This window comes from Peromyscus leucopus, chromosome X, assembly GCF_004664715.2.
Source record: "Peromyscus leucopus breed LL Stock chromosome X, UCI_PerLeu_2.1, whole genome shotgun sequence".
NCBI lineage: Eukaryota > Metazoa > Chordata > Mammalia > Rodentia > Cricetidae > Peromyscus > Peromyscus leucopus.
In genome coordinates, this window is record NC_051083.1 from 120,066,466 (window position 1) to 120,082,049 (window position 15,584).

At 43.4% G+C, this 15,584-nt stretch overlaps 2 protein-coding genes across 2 annotated transcripts in view; one reads left to right on the forward strand and one right to left on the reverse strand.

Annotated features, from left to right (window-relative positions):
* LOC114707213 (transmembrane 9 superfamily member 2-like) overlaps positions 1-3,004 on the forward strand; it is an 86,451-nt gene extending 83,447 nt beyond the window's left edge. Inside the window, exon 17 of the mRNA XM_037198811.1 lies at positions 2,940-3,004. Within this exon, the coding sequence (XP_037054706.1) occupies positions 2,940-3,004 (65 nt within the window). The remainder of the gene's footprint in view (positions 1-2,939) is intronic.
* Positions 1,280-9,445, reverse strand: Gpr101 (G protein-coupled receptor 101). Its single transcript, XM_028889895.2, has 2 exons — positions 9,254-9,445; positions 1,280-7,494 (listed from the first exon to the last, which is right to left on the reverse strand). The coding sequence occupies exon 2, from the start codon at positions 7,406-7,408 to the stop codon at positions 5,870-5,872; it is 1,539 nt and encodes a 512-aa protein (XP_028745728.1). The 5' UTR covers positions 7,409-7,494; positions 9,254-9,445; the 3' UTR covers positions 1,280-5,869.
* Between the last annotated feature and the right edge of the window lie 6,139 nt (positions 9,446-15,584).

A 15,584-nucleotide genomic window follows, 5' to 3' on the forward strand; every position in this document is an offset into this window, starting at 1 on the left:
TCAGGGATAGCTCTCCTGCTATTATGGCCACAGGGCCAGCTCTCCCACCTGTCCCAGGCATTGATGGGTGTAGGGGAGGAGGGCAACTCTCCTCCACCTATGCTGCTACAAGACAGATGGGTAATGGGGACAGTTCTCCCATGCTCACAATTTCAGGGCTGGCTCACCCACAACTGTGCTAACAGGGTTGGCTCTATTGTGCTGCCCTAGTGAAGTGCAGTTGTTTATTTTATTTTTTTAAAAGAAATCCCACCTGGAGAGATGGCTCTGTGGTTAAAAGAACTTGTTGCTTTTGCAGAGGACCTGAGTGCGATGTCCTTTACCCATATGTCAGCTTATACCTGTCCAGAAGTCCAGTTACAGTGGATCTGAGGTACTCTTCTGACCTCTGAGGGCACCAGGCACACACATAGTACACAAACATGCAGGCAGAACACTAAAACTCATAAAAGTTTTAAAAAAGTTGTTTTTTACACATGAACTATGAACTAAAGGCTGAGTGGCCCCCAGCTGGATCAGGCCCTCTGAATAGGTGAGACAGTTGATTGACTTGATCGGTTTGGGAGGCAACTAGGCAGTGGGACCAAGTCCTGTGGTCATTGCATGAGTTGGCTGTTTGAAACCTGGAGCTTATGCAGGGACACTTGGCTCAGATTGGGAGGAAGGGACCGGACCTGCCTGGACTGAGTCTACCAGGTTGATCGCAGTCCTCGGGGGAGGATTTGCCCTGGAGGAGGTGGGAATGGGGGTAAGGGGAGGGGGTAGGAGGGAGGAGAATAGGGGAACCCGTGGCTGATATGTAGAACTGAATGGTATTGTAAAATAAAATAAAATAAATAAAAATAAATTAATCTTTTTTTAAAAAAAAAGAAAAAAAGTTGTTTTTTTTAATAGATAAAAATCCCCCATCTGTTCAAACCTCATTGCCTTTGGAGTGAACTTAATACTTGAGAACCTTAGGCATCTGGCTCCATCCGTGATTCCTCTCTGCTCACCCTATTTTACTTTGAAATTTTCTTTATTCATAGAGGATCACACCAATGGGCCTCTCCCAAACATCCTTTCTGATGACTGCTATTACATACTACTGCATACTCCTTTAATTTTATTTTTATCTGAAAAATGGTGTATGTGTGTGCACATGAGTGCAGTCGCCCATGGAGGAAATTTGATACAGTGAATTGCTTATTCTGTCTCCACGAAAGAGGAGTGATGGAAATGTCATGTGTCTCCCTGTGTTTTCAAAGAGCACAATATAGGGGCCAGATACACACATAAAATTGCACTTTATTTAATGTATTTCAGAAGAATATACCAAGGACAGATTAACAGCACCTATTAAGAAACACAAACATTTAATAATAGTTAAATCACAAATGTTAATCTCTCTGCATTCCCCAAGCAGGAGTCTGTTTTTCCTGTCCAACAATAAATGCATCATAACCAGTTTAGAAAGCATTCAATTAAAGTCATCCAATATATGAAACCTTGACATTAGGCAGAGTCTCTGGGACTACTGACCCATGTAACAGTATCAATTTGTAAATTTGATTGGAGTGTGAGGGGATTTCTCTTCTTGCTGAAAGGTGGACAATAAATTCCACCCCATTTGTGCACCTGAAGGTAAGTTGTGCCAATGGGAACTTGTCCCCAGGACTGTAGTTTTGAAAATCCTTTGAAAAGGCACTTTTAATTTACAAACCTTTTTTAAAGGAAACTTTTAAATTTAAATTGGAAAGTATTAAAGAAAACTGTTTTATTGACTGAGTGCAGTGTTCCTATTGTTCTCAGTCTCAAAATAGCACATGAAATTTGGTATTAAAGGCAGTTTTAGAAATAATTTAGTGAGTATATATATATGTATATGTATATATATATTCTCTTGTAATACTTTTGTTCTCAAAATATAATAAAATAATCTGAGTTCTTTTGCAAATATATTTGATCTACAACTGTAACTCTTCAAACACCTGAGCTGTAACCCCCACCCTCCCCCCAACCCGAGAATTCTCACTGTCTCTTTATCAATACTGCATCTTGTCTGAGACAGCCAAAGGGGGAAAAACCAGAGCAGCCTTTTTCTGGGTTTTGGCACTTCTCTATGAGGGCAGGGATGGTCACAATATGGATCAGCTAAATGCAAGTCCAATAACTTCCCAATCAGGTACTGGTTCCTGTGTAGGTCTTGAAACTGTAGTGTTCTTTTCATTCTGCTATCAGAACTCCAATAGCCTGTCCTGGGGTTCTTGCTCTTTTATGGGGAAAGGACCGTCTTCTTAGATTTTGCATTCTATACATTGAAGAAAACAGGTATACCAGTGCCAGGTGTATTGTGGAGAACTGCCAGCAAGGACTTCAGCCAAGTTGATAATTTAGTTCACATTGATTACCAGTTGTACCAGAATTAAATTCTTGCTTGTCATGTACCAGGGATTTAAGGAATGAAAGTCAACTCTTCCTGTCACACTGGTGATCTTGGAGCCATCTTACATATCCTGTAGTATACACTTTTAAAGGTAAATATATGTACTATGTTCTACTTCAAGAATTGTGGGTCACATATAGAATACTGCATGCATTTTGCTAACTAACTTTACACGTACACATCACTCACTTTTTACTGATGACACTAGCTATGAACACATACAATCTAATATCTAGCACCTTATCTCCAAGAACACATTTTATATACAGTTAGAGCTTACAATGAGAAGAAATACCACAAAAGAGCACAGCACTGACACAAGACAAAAGTACCAATTTTCAACAAAGTTGTAACAGATGAAGAGGGGAAAAGTCCACTCAAACTTGAAGCACCGAACTAAAACCAATCTTGTTTTTGTCTCTTTTAGAGCAAAAGTAATACAGCATCTTCACACAGCAAATCTCCTTATATGTACAAGTTGCTGTGATTTCCCCTTAATGTGTATACTCTTAAGATATGGAGGCTTTGGGAGGCAATGATGGAAACCTAACTCCTATTGGCAACCTTCATGTTCCTTGAGGATTCTTACCCTACTTACCAAAAAGCAGTGAACTTGCCAGTGACCTGGCAGTGGCCAAGTTCAGTGTATTTGAGTTTCCCTATTTCTTCCTCTAACCAGTTTTGTTGCTTATAGCCTAAGTGTGCTAATATGCATGTTAAATATTTGCCATAGAGGAAGCTATCTTATGTAATTGGAAAGATGTCTATTCTTCCAGGGTTTTAGGCTCTAGTCTGTTGTCTCCAGTTCATGCTTCTGCCTCCTCATGCCTAAGCTTGGGAGTGGTTTGGGGCCTTCAGGGGCCCAGAATAATCAAAATGGAGACACAGTTAAGTAGGGAGAGTGTCTAAAGCCCTGACTGACCAGACGTCTTAGCCTGGCTCTTAGCTTGCAGCCACTTGTTAAACCCTCTCTCCATGCTAACCAGAAGTCCTATTGTTCATTAAAAGAAAATGTCGTCAAGACAGAATACCTTTAATTCAAGGGTTGTCCTTTCCACCCTATTTTCAAAAGGTCTTCACCTTTGAAGAATCCAAAGAATGAACAGTGAATAAAAGGGGGAAAATTGGACTGTTTTAGGAGCAGGTGAGTCTCAGCACCCTGGAAGATGTTGTGTGTGTGTTGTCAAATGGACTTACCACACTTGTACAGGTTCTGGTTCCATTTGGATTTTGGGTTTTGGCAAACAGTTCTCTTTGTTACACATTGAACGGGTTGAGCTTTAAAAATAAAATAAGAAGTTCAGTTTCAACAAAATGTTGGAAACATATTTGGAATCCTGTTTTCTATGTAAGTATATAAGCATTTCTACTGATAGTATAGGCATTGCCACCTTTGAACTCCTCTGTTTCAAACCTGTAAGGAAATACCCCTTGCCCCACAAGAAAACTGATCAAATAAGCCACTTCACTCAGGTATCTTTTAAGGATGGGCCAATATAATTTTAGCAATAAATCAATGTAATAAATTTTTGAATATTAATTTGCTATATTAATATTGATGGAAAAAATTGTGATGTGAGGGTTAATTTTAGATACCATGCCTTGTCTGAGATTATCACAAGTTCCAAATTAGTGGAGTTGAAGTTGATAAAGTTCTCATGGACATAATGATCTGACAGGTCAGTTCAATAGTATTTGATTTAATCAACTCTCCTGCATTGTGAATATGGTAATCCCACATCCCCACACACACTTTTTCACAGCCGTTTACCTCTCCCCCTTTGAGAAGCTCATGCTGGAATCTGTGAGGAGGAAGAGATAACATATAAATGAATGAGGAATGTTAACTTCTGACTATGGCTACCATCATGTACAACCTCCTGTTTAATCATTTTTAATCAAATATCCCTCCCCTTTCCCTCCTCCCATCTTAACAGTAGGTATCTGCTTCAACAACACTTACTTACTAGTTTTTGGTTGCATGTTATTTTGTCTTTAAATATGTCCTGTGCTCTCTGAAATATGTTAGCTCTGTCCTTGCCCAAAGTGATTTCCAGGTTTAATATTTTTAAAGTTTACTTGGGTATTTGCCCTGGTGGTAATTTTTGTATTACAAGAGGTGTGTTTCAATAATAATCAATAAGCTATGCTTGATTCAGATGCTTTGATCTTCAGATTCTTTGGAATAGTTCATATATTTGCTAGGTATTATGAAACAATCCTCTCTGTCATTTCTGCATTTGTGCAGAGAACTTACAAGTTTTAGAGACAGCCATAGGTTGAAAAGTTGTGTGTGCCTGGAGGAAGGAACATGTTTATTCTCATATGGAGAAACTAGTTCATGTTTATTAGGTTATAGAGATAAAAGAGACTTCTTAGAGACATAAAATTCATTGGCAGTGTGAGTTTTCTAGAACTTGGACCATTCATATTTGAATTTCTGTTTTTAAACCTGAAAAATTGTTTAACCCATACATCAATTTGAAATAAAAGAAAGTAAAACACAAGTGGTTGGTAGAGGTCTAGAGAATTCTCATGAGCATTCCAACTCGGTCACAGAAGGGAAATAGTAAAATACTGGCTTGATTTCTTTCCTGCTGTTACTCCAATAGGAGACAAAAAATATTTGTGTCACTTGACAGTTTTCCATTTGCACAGAGGTCAGTCCCAGCCCATGAAGAATCCCAGGGTAGGGGAGGATGGAGAAAGAGAGGAGAGAGAGAAAGAGAAAGAAACACACAATTGTTTAGCTCCATGGATATGACTTATTTCTCCATTTCTTCCCTTGAACTAGCTCTCCATTTCGTGTATGCCCTTTTCTGGATCCCTTCGAGGACCTAGACGCTTTCTTCATATTCTAGCTGCACAATCCCCTATGTCAAAATTTGTATTATTGTCTCTGCACCGTATTGTGGGGCTCTTCAGTACAGAATCTGCTCCTATGATGATCAGTCCGCCTAGCTGTGCTTTTAGGACTCCAAAAGTGATTTGATCAGTTGCTTTTCTTTCAGTTGAACACAATACGTAGCCCCAGCCCATGAGTTCCTGACCTGAGGGCCAAATAGTTCTTATGTCCACAGGCATCACTTTCCCTTTTACTCAGAGCTAAAGCTGCAATGTTGTAGCTCTGGGGAGGCAGGCAAAATACCAAGAACAGTTCCAAACCAGGTAGCCCTTGTTTTAGGACATTTAGAGCCTAATATGTATACATTTGATAGGAATCCTCAAGTCCATTCTTTGACGGGCTTATACCTTTCAGGAAAGATCAAAGTCTCTACTTCTTCCTTCTATTTACCTGCCTTGTGGTGGAAAAGGATGCATTTACAACACCTTTGCCTGAAATGGTAAGGGTTGGCACTAATGAGATTGTGGGTGATGCACTGAAAGAAAGCTGCTCTTGTTTTCTGTGTTGTGGACAGTGAAAAGTTTGCCTTAGAACTAACTTTAAGGTGAAGTAGCAGAATCACGGGAGGGGACAACCTTGCCTTCAGTGCCTCTCTCTGTGCCAGCCTCGGATTCATGCAGGTCACGGTGGCTGTCTTCTGTAGAGGGCTTTTTCTTCCAGACAAACTTCTTCAGTACCGCCTGGATTTCCTTCTTGATGGACTTGTGCATGTAACCATAGACATAAGGGTGGATGCAGCACTGCAGGAAAAAAAGCCAGATTATTATGGTAATCACCCACTGGGGGACCTGGGTTTGGACATCCACCCACAGAGCCAGCACAGCTAGAGAGCAGTAGGGCCCCAGAGATAGCACATAGGAGAAAATGATGAGGAAGATCACTCTTGCAGCTTTGCACTCATAGCATGGGGGCAAAGGTGGGTTGCTGTTGCTGTTACGACGACTGGGTGGAAAGCTCTCTCGGATGTTCATGGCCTCGACATCATCCTCACTGAAATGAACGTCATCCATGCCGAACTCTATGTCATCTTCACCCAAATCAATGTTGCACTGATTGACCTCCATTCGGCCAGTGTCTGCCTTCATGCTGCTCTCCTGAACTTCACTGCCGAATTCCAGATCCTCCATGCTGCCATTACTGACCTCTTCAATGCCCTTGGACTCAGAAATACCTGCACTTAAATCAGGGCTTCTTTCTCTGGCCTTCATGATGATGTCTCCGGCTTCCATGGGACTCTCTTCCACCTCAATGCTGCTTTCCTTAGTCTTGGCCTGACCTTCACCTTGGCACAGCAATTCATTCTCATCCTGGCACTCATCCCTCTTCTTCATTCCCCGTTCATTCTCAGTCTTCACAGAGTCCTTGACTCTCATCCCCAAGCTGCGTCTCTTGACGTTGTACAGGAGAGCATGCTGCCGACGTGCCGCACCAAACACCACAGTGTAGCAGGCAATCATAACAACCAGTGGAACAACGATGAAGGATATCACAGTGACAACGGCATAGCTTGGGCTGGCTCCCCAGATCATGGAGCAGAGAGCATTACGTTCATCAAAGGTAGCCTGGCCCCAGCCATAGAGAGGAGGTGTGCTCTGCAGGACAGCCAAAATCCAGGTGCCATAGACGAGCATATAGCCACGTCGTTGGGTCATCTTGGATGGGTAGGAAAGAGGGTGGATGATGGACAGGTAGCGATCTATTGACACCACCACAATGGTATTGACACCAGCAAAGGCAAATAAGTGGGTGAGGCTAACCAGGGCCGTACAGAAGTGAATATTGAGAGGCCAGAAGGCAGGAATGGAGGTGGCCATCACCCAGGGGGCCACGAGAACAATCTGCAGCAGGTCAGTGACGAGGAGGTTAAAGATGAGCCTGTTGGTCACCTGCAGCAACTGTGGCTTACGCTGCAGTACATAAGCCAGCACTACATTGCCCACAAAGGATACACCAAAGAAGACAAGCAGCACAGTGGCTCGGATGATGCCGTGAGCTAGACTAATAGGCATCTTGGAGAGGGGCATGCACGCTTGGCTGCTGTTGTTCTCTCGAGTGTTGTTGGTGCAGGTGGGTGTCATGGTGATGGCAGGCAGGCGGGAGACAAGGTGCAGCTCAGTCTCTGCACCAGTGGGCAATGAGATGCGCAGACTGCACACTGTCTATACTGAGGACGAGAGAAACATGTGGGCAGGGTTAATGCCTTGCAGAGACAAGCCTCTGAGACCAGCAGCATCACTATAGGACCCCTCCCTTAGAGCCCTGCACAGTTTCAACCCCAATCAAAGCAGTTTCTCTGGCTCCTTTTCTAACTCTTGGGGTCTCACTGCCAGTCTTCCTTGCATTCTCTTCCTTTTGCTTGTCCTCCCTGTTAGCACAGTGGGCACTCCCTCAGCCTGTCTCCTCCATGCCTCTTGGAGATTTGTTCTTTCTCACTGACGCATGCGCTTGCACTCTGTACCTGCCTGCTTATGAGACTAGATTTCTGTCTCCAATGTTTTACTGGGGGCACCTTTCCTCTACCACAGAGTGTATGCCCCTGTTTCCACGAACATCGTCCCACCCTTTACTCTATAGCCCCCCCCCCAGTTTCCCACTAGCATCTACATAGTCTGTTTATGTCTGGCTGTTGCTGTCCTCTGTCTGATAATCTCCCTCCCCCTGTCAGTTCTGTGTCTCTCAGTCTCTGCGTGCTTTTTTTCACTAGTGAGCTCACTCTGTAGCTGTGTATGCCCCTCCTCTCCTTGGGTCTTTCTTCCTCTTCAGTAGATTTCCCTGACTGCCCCTTTGGGCTCCTAACACACCTGTTTGGTGTCTCTGGCTCTCTTGTCTGTGTCTCTCTCAGATTTACGTGTCTCAGGTCTCACACCAGCACCTGTGTGCCTGCTCTTTCTCACATTTCTCTGTACCTCTTCCTGTCTTCCTTCACTGTTTTTCTAAGTGCCTAGGTTCTATGTCTTGCCGTACCTGTCCCTCCTTCCTCCTGGTCCCTAACACTCTGATATCTCTGTTTCTCAAGTGATGTCTCTAGATGTGTACTCTAGTTCATCTCTGCCCTTCATTTTCACCGCCCTAGTACCATTTCCAAACTCTTTCTCTGCCTCTTTGAATGTGCATACATCCCTATCGCTCAGCATCCTTCTCTGAGAGCACCCCCCACCCCACCTTAGTTTTCCTCTAGCTGGATCTTTGTCTCCTTGTACCTGTCTCTGCTGACTTTATCTTGCCATGGAAACCAGTTGCCCCCTTGGCCGCCAGGGCTTTATCAAATAAAATGCGTAGTTTGTCAATAGCGCAGTCGTGGCTGGAACATGTAACCCATTACACTGCCTCATGTCCCAAATTCGCCATCCTCCCTATATTTTCCAGCCGGCTAGGAGTCTGTGGGGGTGGGGGTGAGGAGAGAGAGCTGGGAAGAGTGAGGGATAGGGAAAGAGACAGGGGTGCGCAAGGACGGGGGTGGGGGTCTGAGAGGGACAGAGCAAGATATTTGGAAAGGCAGAGAGAGAGGCAGAAGGGAAAAGAGAGACACAGAAAAAGTGAGAAAGCGGTTTGGAAGGAGAACCAAGAAAGAACAAATAGGATCCTAAGAGTGAGAGAGGGGGGGAAAGATTAAGAATGAGAAAGAGAAAAGGGGACAGTAAGAGACAGGGGCATGGAGAAACGGAGCAAGATAAAAGCTAACCAGAATAGAAAAGAGGTTGAGAAGCAGAGAACGCAGGAAGGAAACAAGGAAATGAGGGAGAGGGAGAGGACACAGGAGAGAAAGTGCTCAGGATACGCAAGGGCGCCTGGAGAGCCCTTTCGGACCTGGTGCGCAACCTTAGTAACCTTCTAGCCTTGGCAAAAGGGTGTCTGAGCGCTTGGGCTAGGGGACCGGTTGGGCTTGGGGACCCGCGCGACCTGAGCCGAGCTCCGCAGCTTACCTGTTGCTGCTGGAGGCGTTGAGTCGCAGGAGCTGAGAACCGATCCCTCGGGGCTCGCCGCGCTGTCTGGCCACCTTTCGGGGCACAGGCGGCTGCGAGCTCGCACCGAGTGGAAGGAGCAGCGGGCGCGGCGGGAGCGGGGCACCGAGCTTGTGCCCGCAAGTCCGACCAGCGCGCAGCGCCGCAAGCTCTGAGCTGTGGCGGGGGCGCACGGCTTCTTAAAGCAGCGCGGTGCCCTCACCTTGCGGCGCCCCCCCCTCTGTCCCCGCCCGCGCCGGTGACGCACGAGGCCACCGAACCCAGAGGAGCTAGGCTGGTGGCAGCGGCAGTGGGGAGGGAAGGAAGGAGGGGGGAATGACTCGCAATGGACCCACACAGATTTTGTCACCCTGCATCCCATTGCAAGCACTCTGAGGCTCACAGACTGGAGCTGTCACCAGGGCGAATTTTCATGCAAACCCTAGCTCTCAGCCCTTAGCCCCTGGATTTTGGGCAGGATCACTGCCGCTGACTTTCAGAGTGTTTATAGAGTGGGAGACTCTGGCCTTGACCTCTGAAGACCTCCCTCCAAATGTGAACTGTCCTCAGTTCCCACAGAGGAATCGCAGTTTCGATGTCAATAAATTTCACTTGCTCCCATAAACAGCAGCGTCTTACCTGTAGGTTTCAGGACCATTCCATCTTAGACAAATTGGGTAATTATTTATCCACATTATTTGCTTGAAGTCGGTTTGCCATCAGTCTCAGCCTCTCTTCTTCCTCTTTCTCTCTCTTCCTCCCTCGCTCCTTGCCTCCTTCTCTTCTCCGTTTCTCCCTCTCCCCTTCCTCTGCCCTCTTCCTCCCTCTCTCCTCCTCACTTCTCTCCTTTTTCCTCTCCCATCTCCCCTATACAAATCTTCCTTTATTTTCATAGAGGACAAAACAGAACTGGAGGTTACCCCAGTCTTGTGAGATAAGTACTGCTATTACTTTCATTTCCTGGAGACAGAAGCAGAAGCCAAGATAGATTACTTGATTTGCCCAAGTTCAAGTAAATATCGCACCTATTTGATTAGCTAAAACAATCTGCTCTCTTGAAAATGTGTTCAGCATATATGCATATCAGGCCAGAGGAGGCACCCTCCACCGTCCCTACCTCCTCGGGATGGGGGGGGGGTTTGGGAAGGTGTCTTTGATGGATCAGGGATCATTTTCATTTGGCTGCTTCCAAGAAAGGAAGAAACACTTTGTAGGCAGGAGAGGGGGGCAGCTGCTCTGTTATATGTAAGTGCATGGTCTAAGATAGGGCTGCATGTCAAGGTTGGGAAATACAGAAGACTGTGTGTTATGGTATCTTACAGACAGCCTGAGAGACCTTGAAGTCAAACCTGAAGACTTTAGGCTTTAACTTGACATCTCTGAAGAATTGTTTTATTATGAGTAATTTAGAGTATACACAAATATAGTGAGAATAATTAAATAAGCCATTATTTTCGTATTACTCAACCTAAATACTGACACATGTTAAACCATTCTTGTTTATTGATTTTTTTTAAAGTAGGGCAATGTGATAAGGTTTCTGCTTTTCCATGTTCTCTCAGAAGCCCTGCTTGGGTGGGGGCAGATGGGACATAGGGTGGAGAAAGGACAGAAGGGATGTTGCCATAGAAAACAAGGAGGGCTCATCAGACCACACAGAAGGGCCTAACAGTCTTCAGGAAAGAAGAAATAAGTGGCAAGAAGAACAAGGGCCAGGAGGTATTAGGGATACTGCAGGTTGACCACAGGATTCTGAGATGGACAAAGACATCCTCTCTTCTCCGTATCACCTGCCTCTGGGACAGGGAGATGAGGCTGGTGCATAGTCATGTCCCGGGATGCTCTTTGGATTTCAATTCCTGCTTTTGCTCTTAGATCATTTGTCTTTTTCTGCTAGGCCCGATTTTATCTTCCCAAGGTTGAATGGTAAAAAAAACTTGGTCGTTTTTCCTAGAGACAGTTTCTATGATAATCACTCACTATTATTAATTCCCAGCCTCACACTGGCCATGGTGCAGAATCCTTGGTGGCATGCACTGTCAAGCATCAGTTGGTTCAGATTCGATTATTTTACAGTTGCTTGAGAAACAGTCAAGCTGCTTGCTCCAAATGGCCAGAGACAAATTCCATTCTTTACTGACCTTTCTTCCTTTTTACTGGGATTCTTCAGAGTGTCCTAGATTGCTAGGAACCAGAAGGAGACAGAGAGCTAACCTCTGCTTACATGTCAAAGGTTGGTGTTCCAGGACCAGCTCATGGAGTCTACAGCTATATTCATGGGCAGTGAGAGCTGATTGGGATGGTGTGTGTGTGTGTGTGTGTGTGTGTGTGTGTGTGTGTGTGTGTGTGTTGTGGTAGAAGTCTGGGAGGAGTAAGGCTTTACAATGCAAGCAGCCTGCCTTGTCTGCATCACATACTAACAAAACCAAAAAAAAGCTGGAGAGAAATGCAGGCCACTTTTCTGTATGGGGAGATGCAGGCTGGTGCTTCATCCTCAGGTGACTCTTTCCACTTCAAACTTGACCAGACTTGGTATCCTTGAATTTCAAAGACATAAATATCAGTTCCCTAACATGGGGCACTGGATGTGTGCTGAGGAAAGTAGATTTGACTTTCAGCCCTGGCAGCTCTGATTTTGATGACTTAAAGAACACTACAACTAGAATGCTTCCTCAGAACACGGGGAGGACATTTGAAATGAAGTAGAGAGTTTGGGAGATGACTCAAGAAGTCACAGAACCGATTTTCCTGCCTTTATAATTCAATGGTAGCAAAGGTGATATTGAGATAATGGTACTTATAGGCTTAAAGTAGAGGGCAAAATCCTACTAACAGGAAAGCCCTAAGGCTGAACTACAGTGATCAGTTGACACCGGTGAGCAGCATGACAGCCTCTAACTTGTCACACAAGCAGCTCCAACTGTGTACTGACAACCAGAAGAGGGGAGTTGGAAGGCCTGTGACCTGGCCAGGTATTACTTCTTATTATTGGTGATGATGATGAGGACAACAACAACGATAATTGCCAAGAGGTCTCTGAATGTTTACCATGTACTATGCTTACTTTATTATATTTAATCATTGAAAAAATTCTACTGTTAGGAATTAGTACTGTAGTTTTAGATCCCACAATATCTTGTATACCATTAAGGGGGAAAAGAGGCTGGAGAGATTGCTCAGCAACTAAGATCATTGACTGCTCTACCAGAGTACGTGGATTTGATTCCCAGCACCCACGTGACAGCACATAACCATCTGCAGATCCAATTGCAAGGGAATCTGATGCTTTCTTTTAGCCTCTGTGGGTACTGCATGCACATGGTGCATAGACACACATGCAGGCAAAACATTATACACATAAAAAATAAAATAAATCTCAAAAAGAAAGAAAAAACTGCAAAGTTGTCTATTGTTTGAAAAGTGCTAAAATATGAGATGAATAATTAATTATAATAATGATATACTACAATGCTAGCACTTCCCTTACAAAGAGGTTAAGTCACTTTAAAGATTTATTTATTTTTATGTGCATTGGTGTTTTGCATGTACGTCTGTGTGAGGGTGCTAGACCCTCTAGAACTGGAGTTACAGACAGCTGCGAACTGCCATGTGGGTGCAGGGAATTGAGCCCAGGTCCTCTGGAAGCAGCTAGTGCTCTTAATCGCTGAGTGATCTCCCTAGCTCCCAGAGGTTAAGTCACTTATCCAAAGTGATACAGTAAGTGTTGAAGCCAATGGTTAAAATCTCTTCTAGTTGACTTTGAAAGCAGCATTTCCTAGACTGCTTTAAGGAGGGGTAAGACAGCAGGGGTTCTTGAAACTTAGACAAGCCATTTTTTTTTCAGTTCAGGTGAAAGGGGACTAGTAGTCACTGGACTTGTGGGAGTACACTTGCAATTATAAAAAAGTTGATTTTGTGTGGGGAACCAATCTAAGTTCTAAGTCACATGCCTTCCTACTTAGGAAGTCCACAGTAAATCAATGGGGAAAATACATAGTTTTTTCCTGGAGTGATTGCCATGGAAGTGGTTTAATTTTGTAATGTTTTAGCTATTCTGGTAATATTTTCTTTCATCCAACCCTAGGAGTTGTCTGTAAAACTCAAAGAAAATGAAATAGCATCTAGGTGGGAGCTAATAATTGCCCATTCTGTAGCCTGGGGAAGCATGGATTTTGGATTTCAATGCTATAATCTATCCAAATAAACTGGGTTATAAGAGAAAACCAGTAGAAAATTACTGCATGAATTAAAAATAAAGAGCAGAAGGCTTGATTTCTGTCTTATTTTTGTGGCCAGCTTGCAATGTGACTTTGGGAAGAGTCTTCCTTTCTTGATCTCTGTTCTATAATCCATCAAATGAAACCTGAGGGGAGATGAAGGAGGAGGAGGAGGAGGATCCAAGGTCATCTTTAAGAATCCTACCAGTTTATGACTCAGAATTCTTACTTTCTATTTGGTATTACTAGGAATCTAAACCTAGTCTAATCCAAATATTAGAAAAAATGGAAAGCTACACTCTGCTTCTAGCCATGGAAGAGTAATAGGAGCTGGATTTAGCCCTTTACCTCAAGCAACTTTTAAAATGTGCAAAACACATGAAATAATGTTTACCAGACATTTGAAAAACATGCTGTACAGGATAGTTCTACAGTTGTTCTTGTGTGTGACCTAGAGAGAGTTTCCATAAAGCCCAGGATGAACCTGCACATCCCTTAGTTGAAGAGACAGATTTTAAGAACCCAAAAGAAAGCTTTTGGAGATGTCTCTGTATTCTGTTCCCCACAAGTCTTTGGCTATATATTGATCACAATTACATGAAGTACAGGGTTGGGAGAAGAACTATTCAGAAGAAGTAGAGAAGCGACTTCTGGAGCTCTCACAAGGTTCCAGGTTGCTTAGCTTCTCAATACTCAGGCAGAAAAAACCCTCCTAATATCCATGGCATCAGGCTGAGTGCTCAGAAGGAGACTGCCTTGGCGATAGAGCCCAATGAACCTTAGTGTAGTCTGTCTGGTCCAACCTAAGAAAGCTTAAATCAAGCATTGAAAGGCTCCAACTATTTCCAAAAGACTGCTACAAGTTAGAGCAAAGCTCATCGGTATTTAAAGGGTATCCAGCACTCAACATTGTAGTTCCTCAAATCTGAAATCTAGGAAAATATCATGAGATATGCAAAATAGAAAAATGTGTCCCATAGTGCAAAGAAGAATTCTTAAGTGGTAAGTAACATAGGTGAGAGAATTGGTAAGCAATTACATTACAATAATTTCTTACAAAGCATGCTTCCAGTGCTAAGGAGACACAGACTCAATTCTTATGTCCACAGATAGAAAATACAATGCCAGATATAAAAACACACTGGACAATATTATTATTATACTATACATTGTAGATAAAAACACTAGTGACCTCAAAGGCTTAGTAATAGAAAATGTCCAAAATCAAACACAGAGAGAAATAAGAGAGAAATAAATGAGCAGAGCAACAGCAAGATGTGAGGCAACTTCTATGGCTTTAGTGCATGTGTAATTGGAGCCCTAGAAATAGGGAGACAAAAACATTATTTTAAGAAGTAACGGCTGAAGCTTTTCCAAATTTAATAAAAATTCAAAACTCAAACCTCCAAGAACTCCAACAAAACTCAAGCATAAAGAATGTGGAGAAAACGGAGCTAAGGTAAATCATAATGCTTAATTTCTCCCTAAGTACTCGCCATACAGTTAGTGAGGTTTCAGAGAAATTCTGCATCACACTGCTTTTGGAATGGAAAATAGTACAACAATATTGGAAAGTAATATGCTTAATTTAGACAATGTTAAAAAGAAATAAAAATACTTGTCCTCTTCAAAGATATAGATAAAAGCTTATAATACCTTCATTTGTATAGACTAAACCCTGGGAGGATTCTTAATATGTGTCAACAGGTAGATGTAGTGGGTAGCCATTCCAACTTTGACCTGGAAGTTCCAACCCCCCATTGAGGCTTCGGTAGTGGTCACGCCTACAAAAGGGGCTGAGAGAAGATGCTGAAGACCCCAGTTCCAGATGCAGGGCCTCTCCTGGTTCCTGGACCCTGGACGCTGTAGGTAGACCCAGCAGAGTTCTCCAGAGAACACGGCCTGACTGCGACACACCTTTCCCAGACCCTGAAACCTACCTATCCCTTCACTTGTAAGTTACAACACTAAATAAACTTCCTTTTAACTACGTGGAGTGATCTTAATAATTTCACCAACAGGTAGATGATATATACATACATGCAAATACCACTTGGTCAATAAAGAGTATGAATTTTTAGTATATGGAACAGTGG